Here is a 12,907-nt window from a genome sequence, read left to right on the forward strand (position 1 = left end):
TATAGTGTGTGTATACTGTATCATGTATCATGTACGTATAGTGTGTATAGTGTATCATGTATGTGTAGTGTGTGTATAATGTATCATGTATGTATAGTGTATCATGTATGTGTAGTGTGTGTATAGTGTATCATGTATGTATAGTGTGTGTATAGTGTATCATGCATGCATAGTGTGTGTATAGTGTATCATGTATGTATAGTGTGTGTATAGTGTATCATGTATGCATAGTGTGTTATAGTGTATCATGTATGTATAGAGTGTGTATAGTGTATCATGTATGTATAGTGTGTGTATAACATGCACCCTGCTGTACCTCACACTCCCTCTGAGCCACTGGCACTGCTCAGTTGGACCAACCATGGCACCCAAGAGGTGAATGAACTTCTCCTGGCTGTCTGAACAGCTGAGTCACTGGATGACTTAAAGAATGAAGACCTACCTCTTCACCAAGAACTTGAATTATCGTCATTATTTATTTTTAAAATATCCTTGTCTTGTGTTTTTAATGCTGTACTAACCTCCCCAACAGAATTATTAGACTCTAACCCCCCCCCCCCCCCCCCCCCCCCCCTCACGTTGAGCTTCACATGATACTCCTGAGATGCCAGTGTTCCTGACTCCTTCTGCGCTCCGGACCTGCCTGATCCATCCTGATGCTCTTCTTCTGGTTGAAGTTCTCATCATTTGGAGGTCACATGCTGCTGCTGAGGATGTCCCCACATGGTGCAGACTAAAGATCACTGAGATTACTGAGAATGGTACCACTTAAAAACCATGAAGATGTCTTTGGATTGCAATTACCAGAAACAGTTTTACACTCAAGTCTCCATCAGTGAACAGTGGAGACGTTCAACAAGACAGACTTCATGTAGAAACTGTAATGAATTTCCTGGTTACACAACTGCACTATTTGACCGTGTAGTATTAGCAAATTTATAGAAGGGTGTATTTATTTATAATCGCATTATCCGGCATCACCCAGATGAGTACGGGTTCCCTTTTGAATCTGGTTCCTCTCAAGGTTTCTTCCTCATATCGTCTCAGGGAGTTTTTCCTTACCACTGTCGCCTCTGGCTGCTCATTAGGGATCCATCCATCCATCCATTTTCTGTACATGTATCCTACATAGGGTTGCAGGAAGCCTAGAGCCTATCCCAGCGAACTCGGGGCATGAGGCAGGGGACACCTTGGATGAGGTGCCAACCCATTGCAGGGCACAATCACACACTTTCACACACTACGGACAATTTAGAGATGCCAATCAGCCTACAACGCATGCCTTTGGACTGGGGGAGGAAAACGGAGTACCTGGAGGAAACCCCCAAAGCACGGGGAGAACATGCAAACTCCGTGCACACAGGGCTGAGGCGGGAATCAAAACCTCAACCCTGGAGGTGTGAAGCAAATGTACTAACCATGTCCCCCCTCATTAGGGATGAATTTATGAATTTAAAATCTAAATCCTGAATTTACATATTTCTGTAAAGCTGCTTTGTAACAATGTCCACTGTTAAAAGCACTATACAAATAAAACTGAACTGATAGTATTCTTAGTCCCTGACACAGTGAACTAGCATGAGGATCCACTATAAGTCACTGTGGATAAGGCAGTGTATACAGGATGTTGCTGAGTTTTTTGTGCTTTTTTGTATTGAATTGGCAAAATTGTAATTGCACAAAATAGTTTTGCATGGCCTTTCAAAGTGATATTTGTAGGTAAATGAGATCTTTTAGCTGTGCTTATGTTTGACACACGTGACTTGAAGAAGGTTTTGGCTGAGTGCGTGTTGTGATGATGTCACATGATGCATCTTTTCCCAAATCCATGGAAAATCTGCTTTTTATAAATTCAAGCTCCTCTGGATATTCGGAGTTTGCTTGACTTTGCTTTGAGTTCTGTTATTGCATAATCACGCAATTCTGGAGGAACTGATAAGGGCCTCTGCTAAATGCTATAAATGTGAATTTAGTGTATATAGTATGTCTCTAATGTGCGTATAATGAAATTAGTGTGTGTGGTGTGCATAGTGTGTATAATGTGCTTAGTGTGTGTATAGTGTATAAAGCGTGTGAGTAGACTGTATAGTTTGTCTCTCTGTAGTATGTGTAGTGTGTACAGTGTGTATGTGTGTGTAGTGTGTGTATAGTGTATACCTTGCTTTCTGCTTTATGTACAGGTGAGTGGTGTGTGGAATAAACCTAAGAGAAAAGGAAATAAATACAGAATGTAGTCTAATTCACACACACACACACACACACACACACACACACACACACACATAAACACATACACAGAGAATCTTAAACATACACACAGCCTTGCAGACACAGAGACAGATTAAGAGGTAAATACAGAGAGTGAGAGATAGGGAGCTTCATCATGTGTCCCCTGGCTAGTCCACCTGTTTAAGGGCAGGGTTAATGTGTGCAGGTGTACTTACCTGAGGTCGTAGGTCAACTCTGCCCAGTGGGCTGCGAGGTCGTGACTCATAATGACTTCTGGGGGTCGATGGAACTGACCTCTGACATAGGATGTGATCTTCACCTGTGCGGTCCAAACTCAGAGACCGGGTTCGAGTATCAGAACTACAGAGAGAGAGAGAGAGAGAGAGAGAGAGAGAGAGAGAGAGAGAGAGAGAGAGAGAGCTGTGAGAAAGTGAAATGAAACACAGGGTAAAGTGCATCATCTGTAAATGTGTCACCTGTATGTAGCTCTTTCTCTGCCTCTGTGATCTGCCATGTCCACACTCCCCAAAGTACAATGAGATGGTTTGCTGTGGGTCCTGTACACATGCAGGGGGTTCACTGACTCAGTGCTGCCCCCTATCTGAGAGAAGTCGTGATAGCTGGAGCAGCGTCTACAATAAATATATATTTTAAAATATTTAACCTAAATTTGGTCCGTGTCTGTTTACATTTGCTTTTAATTTAAAAAAAAAATCTCTATATTTCTGTATTAGCTTTAATTGTTATAATTTGTCTGATTAAAGGTCAGTGATTGGTGCACCTGTTAATGAGGTCATCAGTCTCCATGCATGCTGACTGGCTGAGAGCTCTGACCCAACCCAACATGTCCTCCTGAGTATCAGCACTGAGCAAATATGAACGCATTCCCTGATGAACCACCTACACACATTTGCACACACACACACACACACACACACACACACACACACACACACACACACACACACACACACAACTTTTTTGCAAATTGCAACGTATTTTTTTCCAAAATTCTGTCCAGATTTATTCACACACACACACACACACACACACACACACACACACACACACAAATACACACCTTGAACGCATACTTCCTGTTCTTACACTCTCTTGGAGAGCAGAAGAAAATCTTATAGCTGGGGAGAGGAAGACTTCCTAACACACATTCCTCCCTACTGTCTGAGAGAGAGAGAAAGACAGGAGAGTGAGACAGTATTAGCACCTGCTCTGGTTTTGTCTGCTTTATCATTGTTAAAACGTCTTTAGTCTGTGATCTGATTTCTGCCGCACACAGTGGGATCAGGATTATCAGATTATCTAAATCAGACACATCTTCGTGCTTTAATCACTGCAGTCTCTGACACTATTTTTTCAATACCATGCATTTCTATTAGGCTCCATTTAAGACAATCAGAATAATAATTGTGGATAAATTCACTTTTATTTACATAGTGCTTTTGAAATGGACATTATTACACGGCTGCTTTACAGAAATCCATATATAGATAAAATTTTTAAATTAAAATATCCATACTGAGCAAGCCAGAGGAGACTGTGGCAAGGAAAAACTCCCTGATATGACAAGAAAGAAATCTTAAAAGGAACCAGACTCAAAAGGGAACCTAATCCCATCTGAATGACACCAGATAGTGCGATTATAGATTTAATGTATAATGTTAAGCAGTGCCAAGTTAAAAAGAGCTTGAGTGTGAGCATCATAGCCTTTGTTAATCATTAACTTTAACCCCTTGCAATTTAAGGGTATTTTTTCCGTCTGAATGACATACCCAAAATGAAACTTATTACTCCGACATTTTTACAGTGAAGGTCTGACACTTGACAGAAAACCTTTTAAAATAAAATAAATAAATAAAAACAGGTATCAATATGGAGTCATTTTTTTCCCAAAAAGTAAACCAACATTCAGAAACTATTTGGGAAAAATAAGTACACCCTATAAATCAGTTACATGTAGAACCACCTAGCAACAATAACTTGAAGTACATGTTTTCTGTAGGGGTTCATCAGTCTCTTACATCGTTTTGGAGGAATTCTAGCCGACTCTTCTTTACAACATTGCTTCATTTCGTTAATGTTTGAGGAGATTTGTTTATGCACAGCTCTCTTAAGATCTCACTGCAGCATCTCAGTGGGGTTGAGGTCTGGACTTTGATTTAGTCATTCCAACACCTTGATATATTTCTTTTTTAGCCATTCAGATGTTGATTTGCTGGTGTGATTGGGATCGTTGTTACATGACACAATTTCAGCCAGCTTAAGCTGCTGGACAGGTGGTCTCACATTTTCCTGAAGAATATTCTGGTATAATGTAGAATCATTGTCTCATCGTTGTCTCAATGGCTGTAAGTTTCCCAGGTCCTGTGGCTGCAAAACAAGCCCAAATCATCACCCCTCCAACAACATGCTTGACAGCTGGTATGAGGTGTATGTGGTGATATGCTTTGTTTGGTTTTTACCAAACATGGTGCTGTGTATGATAACCAAACTTCTCCACATTGGTCTCATAGGTTTAAAGGATATAGTTCCAGAACTTTTGTGGTTTGTTCAGATGCAAATTTGCAAACCTGAGTTGTGCTCTGCATTCTTTTTGGAGAGAAAGGTTCCTTCGAAGCCACACTTCCATGAAAGCCATACTCGTTCAGTCTTTTTCTGATTTGGGCATCATGAACATAACCATTTAATGTGCTTGCAGAGGCCTAGTAGCGCTGGGGTTTTTCTTTCTATCTCTAAGCATTAAACAGTCTGGACTGTACCTTGGACTGGATCTGCTGGGACACCCACTCCTTTGAAGATTGGTAACTGCTTTAAAGGTTCTCCATTTGTAAAAATAAATAAATAAGATAAGATAAGATGAAAAAATAATAAATCGTTCTCACTGTAGAAAGGTGAATTTCAAATTCACCGTTCTACAGACGGCCTACAGACGTTCTACAGACGGCCCTTCCCAGCTGTACTTATTTTTTCCCATCTGGTTTCTAAAGTGTGGTTTACTTTTGGGGAAAAAATTACTCCATACTGAAGTCTGTTGTGTGTTTTTGTTGTCACTTGAGGTTATGTGTTTGTGTATTGAAGTATATAGGCCCTGATAACTTAAAACATTGAATTGTAGGAGGGTGTACTTTATATATATATATATATATATATATATATATATATATATATATATATATATATATACACATACATATATACATAACAAATATACACATACATGTACATATGACTATATGAAACAATAATGTCTCACTGCTGCTCTGTGCACATCGGAGTAAAGAGGTTGTCAAATAATAACCTGATTTTTATATTGAATATGCAATTAAAAACTCAAAAAAGATTTACTTTGGACTATATTATGAAAGAAATTAATTGTGACAGTGACTAGGTTCAGCCCTGAAAATGGACTTTGGGAAAAGAACTAAGTTTCTTATGGGGTAGATATTGTTGCGGATGTGTATGTAACGTCTCCCCAAAACATCATATTTTCAATGTTGTACAGATATCTACTAGATATTTTAATGAAACAGGCATTCTTGTTTGTCAGGTTATACACCACTGTGCATGGCACAGTTAGGAGACATAAATAGCACAGAATGTAAAGCAGGACCCTGGAAATATGACATATGTTAGCATAGTTTTGCACAGTTAGGATCATGATGCAGCTAAGAGTTTATCTAAAAATAAAAGCTTTAAAGGTCAATGTGGCCTGCAGTCCAAGAGAGAAACATGGCCAAAGTCTCTGGATGGTAGGCAAATACTCTCTCTCCTCTGTCAATCAGGGTGATGCTAGCCAATAGTGGGTATCTGTGTGCTTATACATGCAGAAGAGGGCAGCTAGCACTTTCCTCTGAATGTGTTATACTGCCCTGTGATTCATACATGGGCAGCAGTTTAAAAAGATCCAGTTAGTTGGCTTCATGTGTCTCAGTGGAAGCATGTGTTAACCTTCATCCTCCCTGGTTGATAGGGGAGACCTGGCTGCTGGGCGGGAATTGGCCAAGACTAAATTAGGGAGAAAATCACAGTGGGGAGGGGTGGGGGAAGGCTTGGTGTACTCGCCCAGAGGGCTATGGGGACACACCCTTGCAGCCAGGCAACAAGCACACATCTGGTGTCTAGGCCACAAACATAAGATAGATAGATAAATGGCAGCATCATTGAGGGCAGTGGTGGATCAAAGGTTAAAGCTCTGGGTTACTGATCTGAAGGGTGGGGGTTAAAGCCCCAGCATTGGCGTGCTGCCATTGTCGGGCTGTTCAGCAAGGCCATTTACCCTATCTGCTCCAGGAGTGCTGTATCATGGCTGTCCTTGCACTTTAACCCCAGCTTCCTAACAATTTTGGATATGTGAAAAAAAAATAATTTCACTGGACTGTAATGTATGTGACAAAGGCTTCATTTTCATCATCATGTAATGATGATTATCGGGCAAAATGGAGCAATCTTGTGGGCTACAAGATGAAAAGTGTTAATCAGGTGTAGTGCCAGCCAGGGACAGGCATGTAATGAACAGTCTTAGATGGACTAGACCCTTGGAATGAAAATTGTCTTTGGCAGGGAAAGAGAATAAATGTGAGAGATCTGGACAACATGTAGTCAACCATACATCCACTCTCTCCAACTATTGAACTCCCATGGGAGGCACGTGTGGTGATAATCACCGGGCATAGGCTGAGGGCCTCACAGATTTTATTCATGAACAAGAGGGTTGTTCAGGAAGGAAAACTTCCTGAGGAAGGAAATCTCTGACTGTTGTTTGTGTGTATGCACCAAATAGCAGTTCAGAGTATTCATACTCTGAGCAGGTGCTCAAAAGTGAACTTCTTACTGACTGCATAGTGCTCCTGGAAGACATCACAATGCTAATTTTGGGAAAGATAAAGATACTTGGAGTGGGCCTGGAGCTGGTCTTCATCAACCCTTCCCAGATATAAACATCAATTTTACCCTGCTCCACATCTCAGATTATCACTTAGTATCCACCCTCACTCTTCCTATCCTGCCAGTTAGCAACTATTCATACTACTCTCACCAAAACTACCCTATTAAACCTTCCAGACCCTTTTTACCACTTGAATTAGGCACCAGATGTTCATTCATTCACCTCTCTTCTGTCCAAATTCTCATCAGATGTGATATAACCCTTCTACAAGAACGAGCTGGAAGCCTCTGTACATGATCCTCAAGTTCATCTTTTCTTCACTTTTTGATGACTGTGCCACCTTTTTTGATCAGACAATTGGTACAAATGTGCCAGCCCTTCACTCTTACCCTTATTCCAACACTAAATATTCAGGATTCCCCTCCTCTTTCTTTGAAACATTTTTCTCTTCTATCCAAAGAAGAGCTCCTCAAGATCATCTTGTCCTGAAATCCCACCACCTGCCATCTGGACCCCACCCTTTTCACAATGCTCTGGGCCATCTCACAAGATCTCCTCCCTTTGATCTATTCTCTTCTATGACTCCATAACATCTGTTAATGTACTGACTGCATGCTCAACAGCAAGGGTTATTCCCATCCTGAAGAAACCCACTACCTCAGACATCATCAACTACTGCCCAGCATCACCACTCAATTTTCTTTCTAAAATAAAAAAAAGACATTTCTAAAAATGTGCCATCTACAATTCAGCTGTCTCTCTATCACACCCAGAATAGTCTTCAATATTCTAACCAGTCTGGCTCCAAAGTGACACACACTGGTACATGCTGTACATCCCTGGAGTTGCCTCCCACATCAAGATCTTGTGATCACCCTGGGTAACTTCCAGATCGCACCATATTTCACTGCATGAAAACCTGGGGTAACCATGGAGAACCAATCGTCCTTCTTGCTTCACAACTGCATTTCTCATGCAATCCATGATCCAGCTAACTTCTAACTGTAACGTACTAATCACCCCAATAGAGTTTATAAATGAACATCTGCATAAATGTAAATGTAAATGACTAGGAGAAAGTCCCTCCTGAATCTGATCCCAAGTGATGAAAGTTTATTATACGTCTTTGGAAGCCAAGGACTCCAAACATTGTTTGAACACAAGGTGTTCAAACATTGTTTGAACACTAAATGCTCCTAAGTGTAGTTGACTTGAGGGCATCAGACTTGAGGTTTTACATGCTCAGTTAAGAAAATGGACAGAATTGTCATTTGATCACCACTTGGCGGCTAGCTTTGGACATATTTACCTGGTAAACCAGAACCTACTGCGATACTTGGGAGCATTTAGTTGAAGTTTCTGGGAGAGACTAATTTAACTCCCAGCTCTGAAAGGACTCCCACGTACTGAGTGGAGTCTGGAACTCTAAGTCTGAATTCAAGACATTGATCATATAAGCAACTGCAAAAAGCTGTGGCCGAAGGCAGAAGGTTGTTGGTGTCCCTTATGGTGGTAACCCAAGGACATGCAGGTGGACACAAGTGGTAAGGGAAGCCATCAAGAAGAAGGCCTTCGGAGAAATGTTTACAACTGAGAGGTATAGGAGAGCCACAATGGCTGTGGCAAAAGCAGTTGCAGAAGTGAAAACCTGGGCATGTGCTGAGTTTGGAGAGGATTGGGAGGTGAGACCATGCAAACGCTCTGTTAAGGAAGAATGTGTGTTGACCTCTACTGTGGATTATGTTGAGCAATGGAAGGGGAACTGTGATGGCCTCCTTAACCCAGGGAACATATCCGCCTGTAAGGAGGAAGTGGCAGAAATCTCTGGTGTTTTGGAGTCCAACTTTGGGGTACGCTTATACAGTCTACAAGTGGATTTGGAGAAAGCCTGTGATTGAGTGCCTCAACATTTGTTGGGGACAGTATATCAAGATTCAGCATGGGGGGCCAGAGGTAACATCCCTGTTATTTGCAGATGATGATGTTCTTAATGTACCAACTTGATATCCAACATACTCTTGAACATTTTGCTGTTGAGTGCGAAGTGACTGGGAAGAAAATTAGCACCTCCAAATGTGAGACCTTGGTTTTCTCCAAGAAAAGAGGGAGGGGAGAAAAGAGGGAGAGACCTTGCCACTGGTGGAGGAGTTTAAGAATTTTGGGATCTTACCATAAGTGATGGTGAAAGAGAGGGTGAGATTGACAGATGGACTGAGTCAGAAATATGTTACAGTTTCTGTACCAGTCTTTGGTGATGAATCAGGAATTCACTTTGTGAATGTAGCTCTCTGTTTACTGGTCAATGAATGTCACCTAATGGTCATGAGCTGGGGGTACTAATAATAGGTTTTCTGGGCTTAATCTCCATGATACGGTGAGGAGCTCAACAATCCAGAAGAGCCTTGGTGTAGAGATGCAGAGCCTCTGAATAGTCCCAGTTAAGGTGGTTAAGGCACCTTACAATGGCACCCCCTAGTCAGATCCCTGTAGAGCAGTATCAGAGATATCCCACTGAACAGAGACCCTGGGACAGAGAAAAGGCCTGTTGGAGATTATATATCCTACAGATGGCTGGGGAATGTCTGGGGATCCCCAGGAGTGGCTGGGATCTGTGGCTAGAGATACAGAAGTCTGAACTGACCTGTTGCCACTGCAACACACCAAGAAAAGTAAAAGTAAAATGAATGAATGAATGAATGAATGAATGAACTTACCTTTATAGTAAAAGAGACAGTAGTTAGACAAAACAAACCATCTCCTCTTCCACAGCTTCAGCCCTGTACTGTCCTAGAGAGAGAGACAGAGAGAGAGACACCAGGGCTTGTCTCAGCATCAAGACAGAGACTTTATACTGCAGGGTGGAAAAGAGTTTTGTGAAGCAGCCATGAGGAGGAATCTTTTGCACTTTTACAGTGTAGCTTAGTGTACTGTAGCACAAATATGAACACTGGTATTTATGTGCATTGTCAAAAACTGTAATGTTGTACACTCTCAGAAAAACGGTACCAATCTTTTACCTTAAATTTATATCTTTCATGTGGAAATGTGGATATAGTGACCTTTAAAATGATTTAATGTACATACAGTAATTTGATCATTGGGGCATCGGGTCATGAGCATTGATTTAGAACAGTAATTAGGTTTTAGATGGGATTTACTTTAACGGTGAATAATAATAATAATAATAATATAATAATAATAATAATAATAATAATAACAATAATTGTACTCACTCTTTTATAAAGCCAGCCTCTGATTACTACTGCACAGTTCGGATCTCGCTGCACTGAGCGAGACCTTTTACAGAACGATTGCAGTTTCTTGTCAACCTACACACACACACACACACACACACACACACACACACACAGTTTTTCTGTTTTGTTCTCATTAGGACAGGAAGACACATGCGTGTGTGCATGTGTGTGTGTGTGTGTGTGTGTGTGTGTGTGTGTGTGTGTGTGTGTGTGTGTGTGTTTGATGAACACACATTGTCTCTGGTTGATGAAACTGTAACCACGCTGGAGGCTTGACTCACTCTGTCCTGTTCCATCATCCTGCAGATAGTTACATACATACAGACATACAGACAGACAGACAGAGGAGGAAGAGACAGAGAAAACACAAATTATTAAATGAGCTCTTGCCCTGTAATGATTTAAGAATATGTACATTGTGTCCAGAGTGAAAGCAGGGACTCCAGCAAGACTAGCTATGACATCATAACTAAAAGGCAGCCTCTAGATCTGCTCCTTTACCTAAGAAAAAAACTATTCACAAAAAGCTTGAGTAAACAAATACGTTTTAAGCCTAGACTTAAACACTGAGACTGTGTCTGTGTCCAGAACACTAATTGGAAGACTGTTCTATAACTGTGGGGCTCTATAAGAGAAAGCTTTTCCCCCTTCTGTAGCCTTCGCTATTCCAGGTACCAACAAATAGCCTGCACCTTTTGACGGAAGTAGGCGTGGCGAGACCAAAAAGGTATTTTTTAAAAGACCAAAAGTTCATTCAGGTTCTGTGGCACGAGACAATTCAGTGCTTTATAGGTCAATAATAGTATTTTATCATCAATGTGAAATTTTACTGGGAGCCTGTTGGTACCTAATCTGCCACCAACCATAATAGGTACCACCATTCCTGCATCTTATGGGAACAAAGGGGAAAGTGATTCTAACTGAGACCCCCTGGGATAAAAGCCCCCAAGGGACAGTTTCTCTCTTTCTATTACTCACTCAGGTCCAGCACCTTTGTGAATGAATGAAAAGAGACATCTCCAGAAAAACTTTTTTTGGCAGAAAAGCCAATGGTATTTGTGTGCACTTGGGCCCTATAAGCAGTATGATTATATTACACTCAACCAAAAAGCAGTCATCTTTCCTTTCTTATTACTTTATTTTCATCTACTTGTATAACCCACCAAATGCCTCCAGAAAGGGTTTGCGAGCAACTCACTAATTGTCAAGAGCCTTCGGTGCACTTCAAATGAAGATCTCCACACATAGATTCACAAGAATCCCGTCAGGATGAATCATTCCTCGGCTCGCAATTCATATCAGAGCAGCTCAGTGGTTAAGATGTTGAACTTCTGATCAGAAGGTCATGTCATCAAATCCCAACACCGCAGGTTGCTACTGCTGGGACCTTCAGCAAGGCCCTTAACCTTCAACTGCTCAGTTGTATGAATGAGATAAATGTAAGTTGCTCTGTATATGGGCATCTGCCAAATGCCGTAAATGTTAAAGTGCTTTATTATTTGGTAACCTGAATCCAACCTGATTGTATGATGTTCCTTATGATATCTATATAAAACCCATTAGGTCTATATAAAGTGCCTCTTTGATCTTAGTTTCTCTTTCTTCACTCGCATATTTGTGAGCTCATTTCTATACAATCTTATACTAACACTGTCACGATCTCCCCTTCTGGCAGCGTGCTTGGAGAGATGAGAGGATGCGCACATGCATGAGCTACGTGCACGAGTGCTCAGCGAGTTCATGCTCTTCGATTGTTGACAACCATGACATTGTTTACTGTGGACATGTGCATTTGTTTTGTTTCTGTTCTGTCTCCTCCCTGTACTGTCGTTGGTTGTGGTTCGAGGATGTGTCTTCAGTGTTTTCAGCTGTCAGCACTCAATTCTGATTTTGTTTGCTATAAATACCGTGCGCCTCCCAGTACACAACGCGGAGTATTAGATATAGTTAATGAAAGGAAATTCTCTTATATAATGTACTTCTCTTATATTATGAACTGTTATCAAATACCTATGATGAATGTGTTCATTTAATTACCTCTTTGAATAAACTGATCAACTGCCATCCTTTATTATAGCTGACACATGTATTTTCTATATCTTGAAAAGACTTATTTTCGTAGTGTGCTGTGTGTTTTGTCTAAATCTGTCTAGCACCTGCACAAGCAGAAACCTACTACGCAATGCTGTTATCAATGTGTATAAATACTCCTGTTTTAGACTAAATAAACTGGATGTCTCTGTGAACAGCATTGTGTCAGTGTGTGTTCATTTAGACTCTCCAGGCGCCTGAACGCTTTGTGGTAAATCACACTTTCTTGCTCATAGCACAGAACTAAGAGTTAAAAGAAATAAAAGGCTGTAAGGCTGACAGAGGACTGAAGGACATAACCTGAGATTATTTAAATCTAACAGATAATATAGTTTTATGCATTGTCTATGTTATGCTCCTTGATAAATTTAGTTAGGTTAAACTATAGTTAATTTAGTCCACGCTGGTCTTTCCACTCCCAGTTCAT

General features: G+C 40.9%; 1 protein-coding gene across 2 annotated transcripts in view; it reads right to left on the reverse strand.

The window, feature by feature from the left end:
• si:ch211-234p6.5 (uncharacterized) overlaps nt 1-12,907 on the reverse strand; it is a 49,237-nt gene that overhangs the window by 13,710 nt on the left and 22,620 nt on the right. For both annotated transcript variants that reach the window (XM_053684879.1, XM_053684884.1), the window contains exons 2-9: nt 10,623-10,689; nt 10,366-10,461; nt 9,847-9,919; nt 3,311-3,411; nt 3,011-3,129; nt 2,706-2,861; nt 2,445-2,589; nt 2,158-2,202 (exon numbers count right to left, since the gene is read on the reverse strand). In XM_053684879.1, the coding sequence (XP_053540854.1) occupies nt 2,158-2,202; nt 2,445-2,589; nt 2,706-2,861; nt 3,011-3,129; nt 3,311-3,411; nt 9,847-9,919; nt 10,366-10,461; nt 10,623-10,689 (802 nt within the window). The remainder of the gene's footprint in view (nt 1-2,157; nt 2,203-2,444; nt 2,590-2,705; nt 2,862-3,010; nt 3,130-3,310; nt 3,412-9,846; nt 9,920-10,365; nt 10,462-10,622; nt 10,690-12,907) is intronic.

Source organism: Ictalurus punctatus, chromosome 1 (genome assembly GCF_001660625.3).
Source record: "Ictalurus punctatus breed USDA103 chromosome 1, Coco_2.0, whole genome shotgun sequence".
Taxonomy (NCBI): domain Eukaryota; kingdom Metazoa; phylum Chordata; class Actinopteri; order Siluriformes; family Ictaluridae; genus Ictalurus; species Ictalurus punctatus.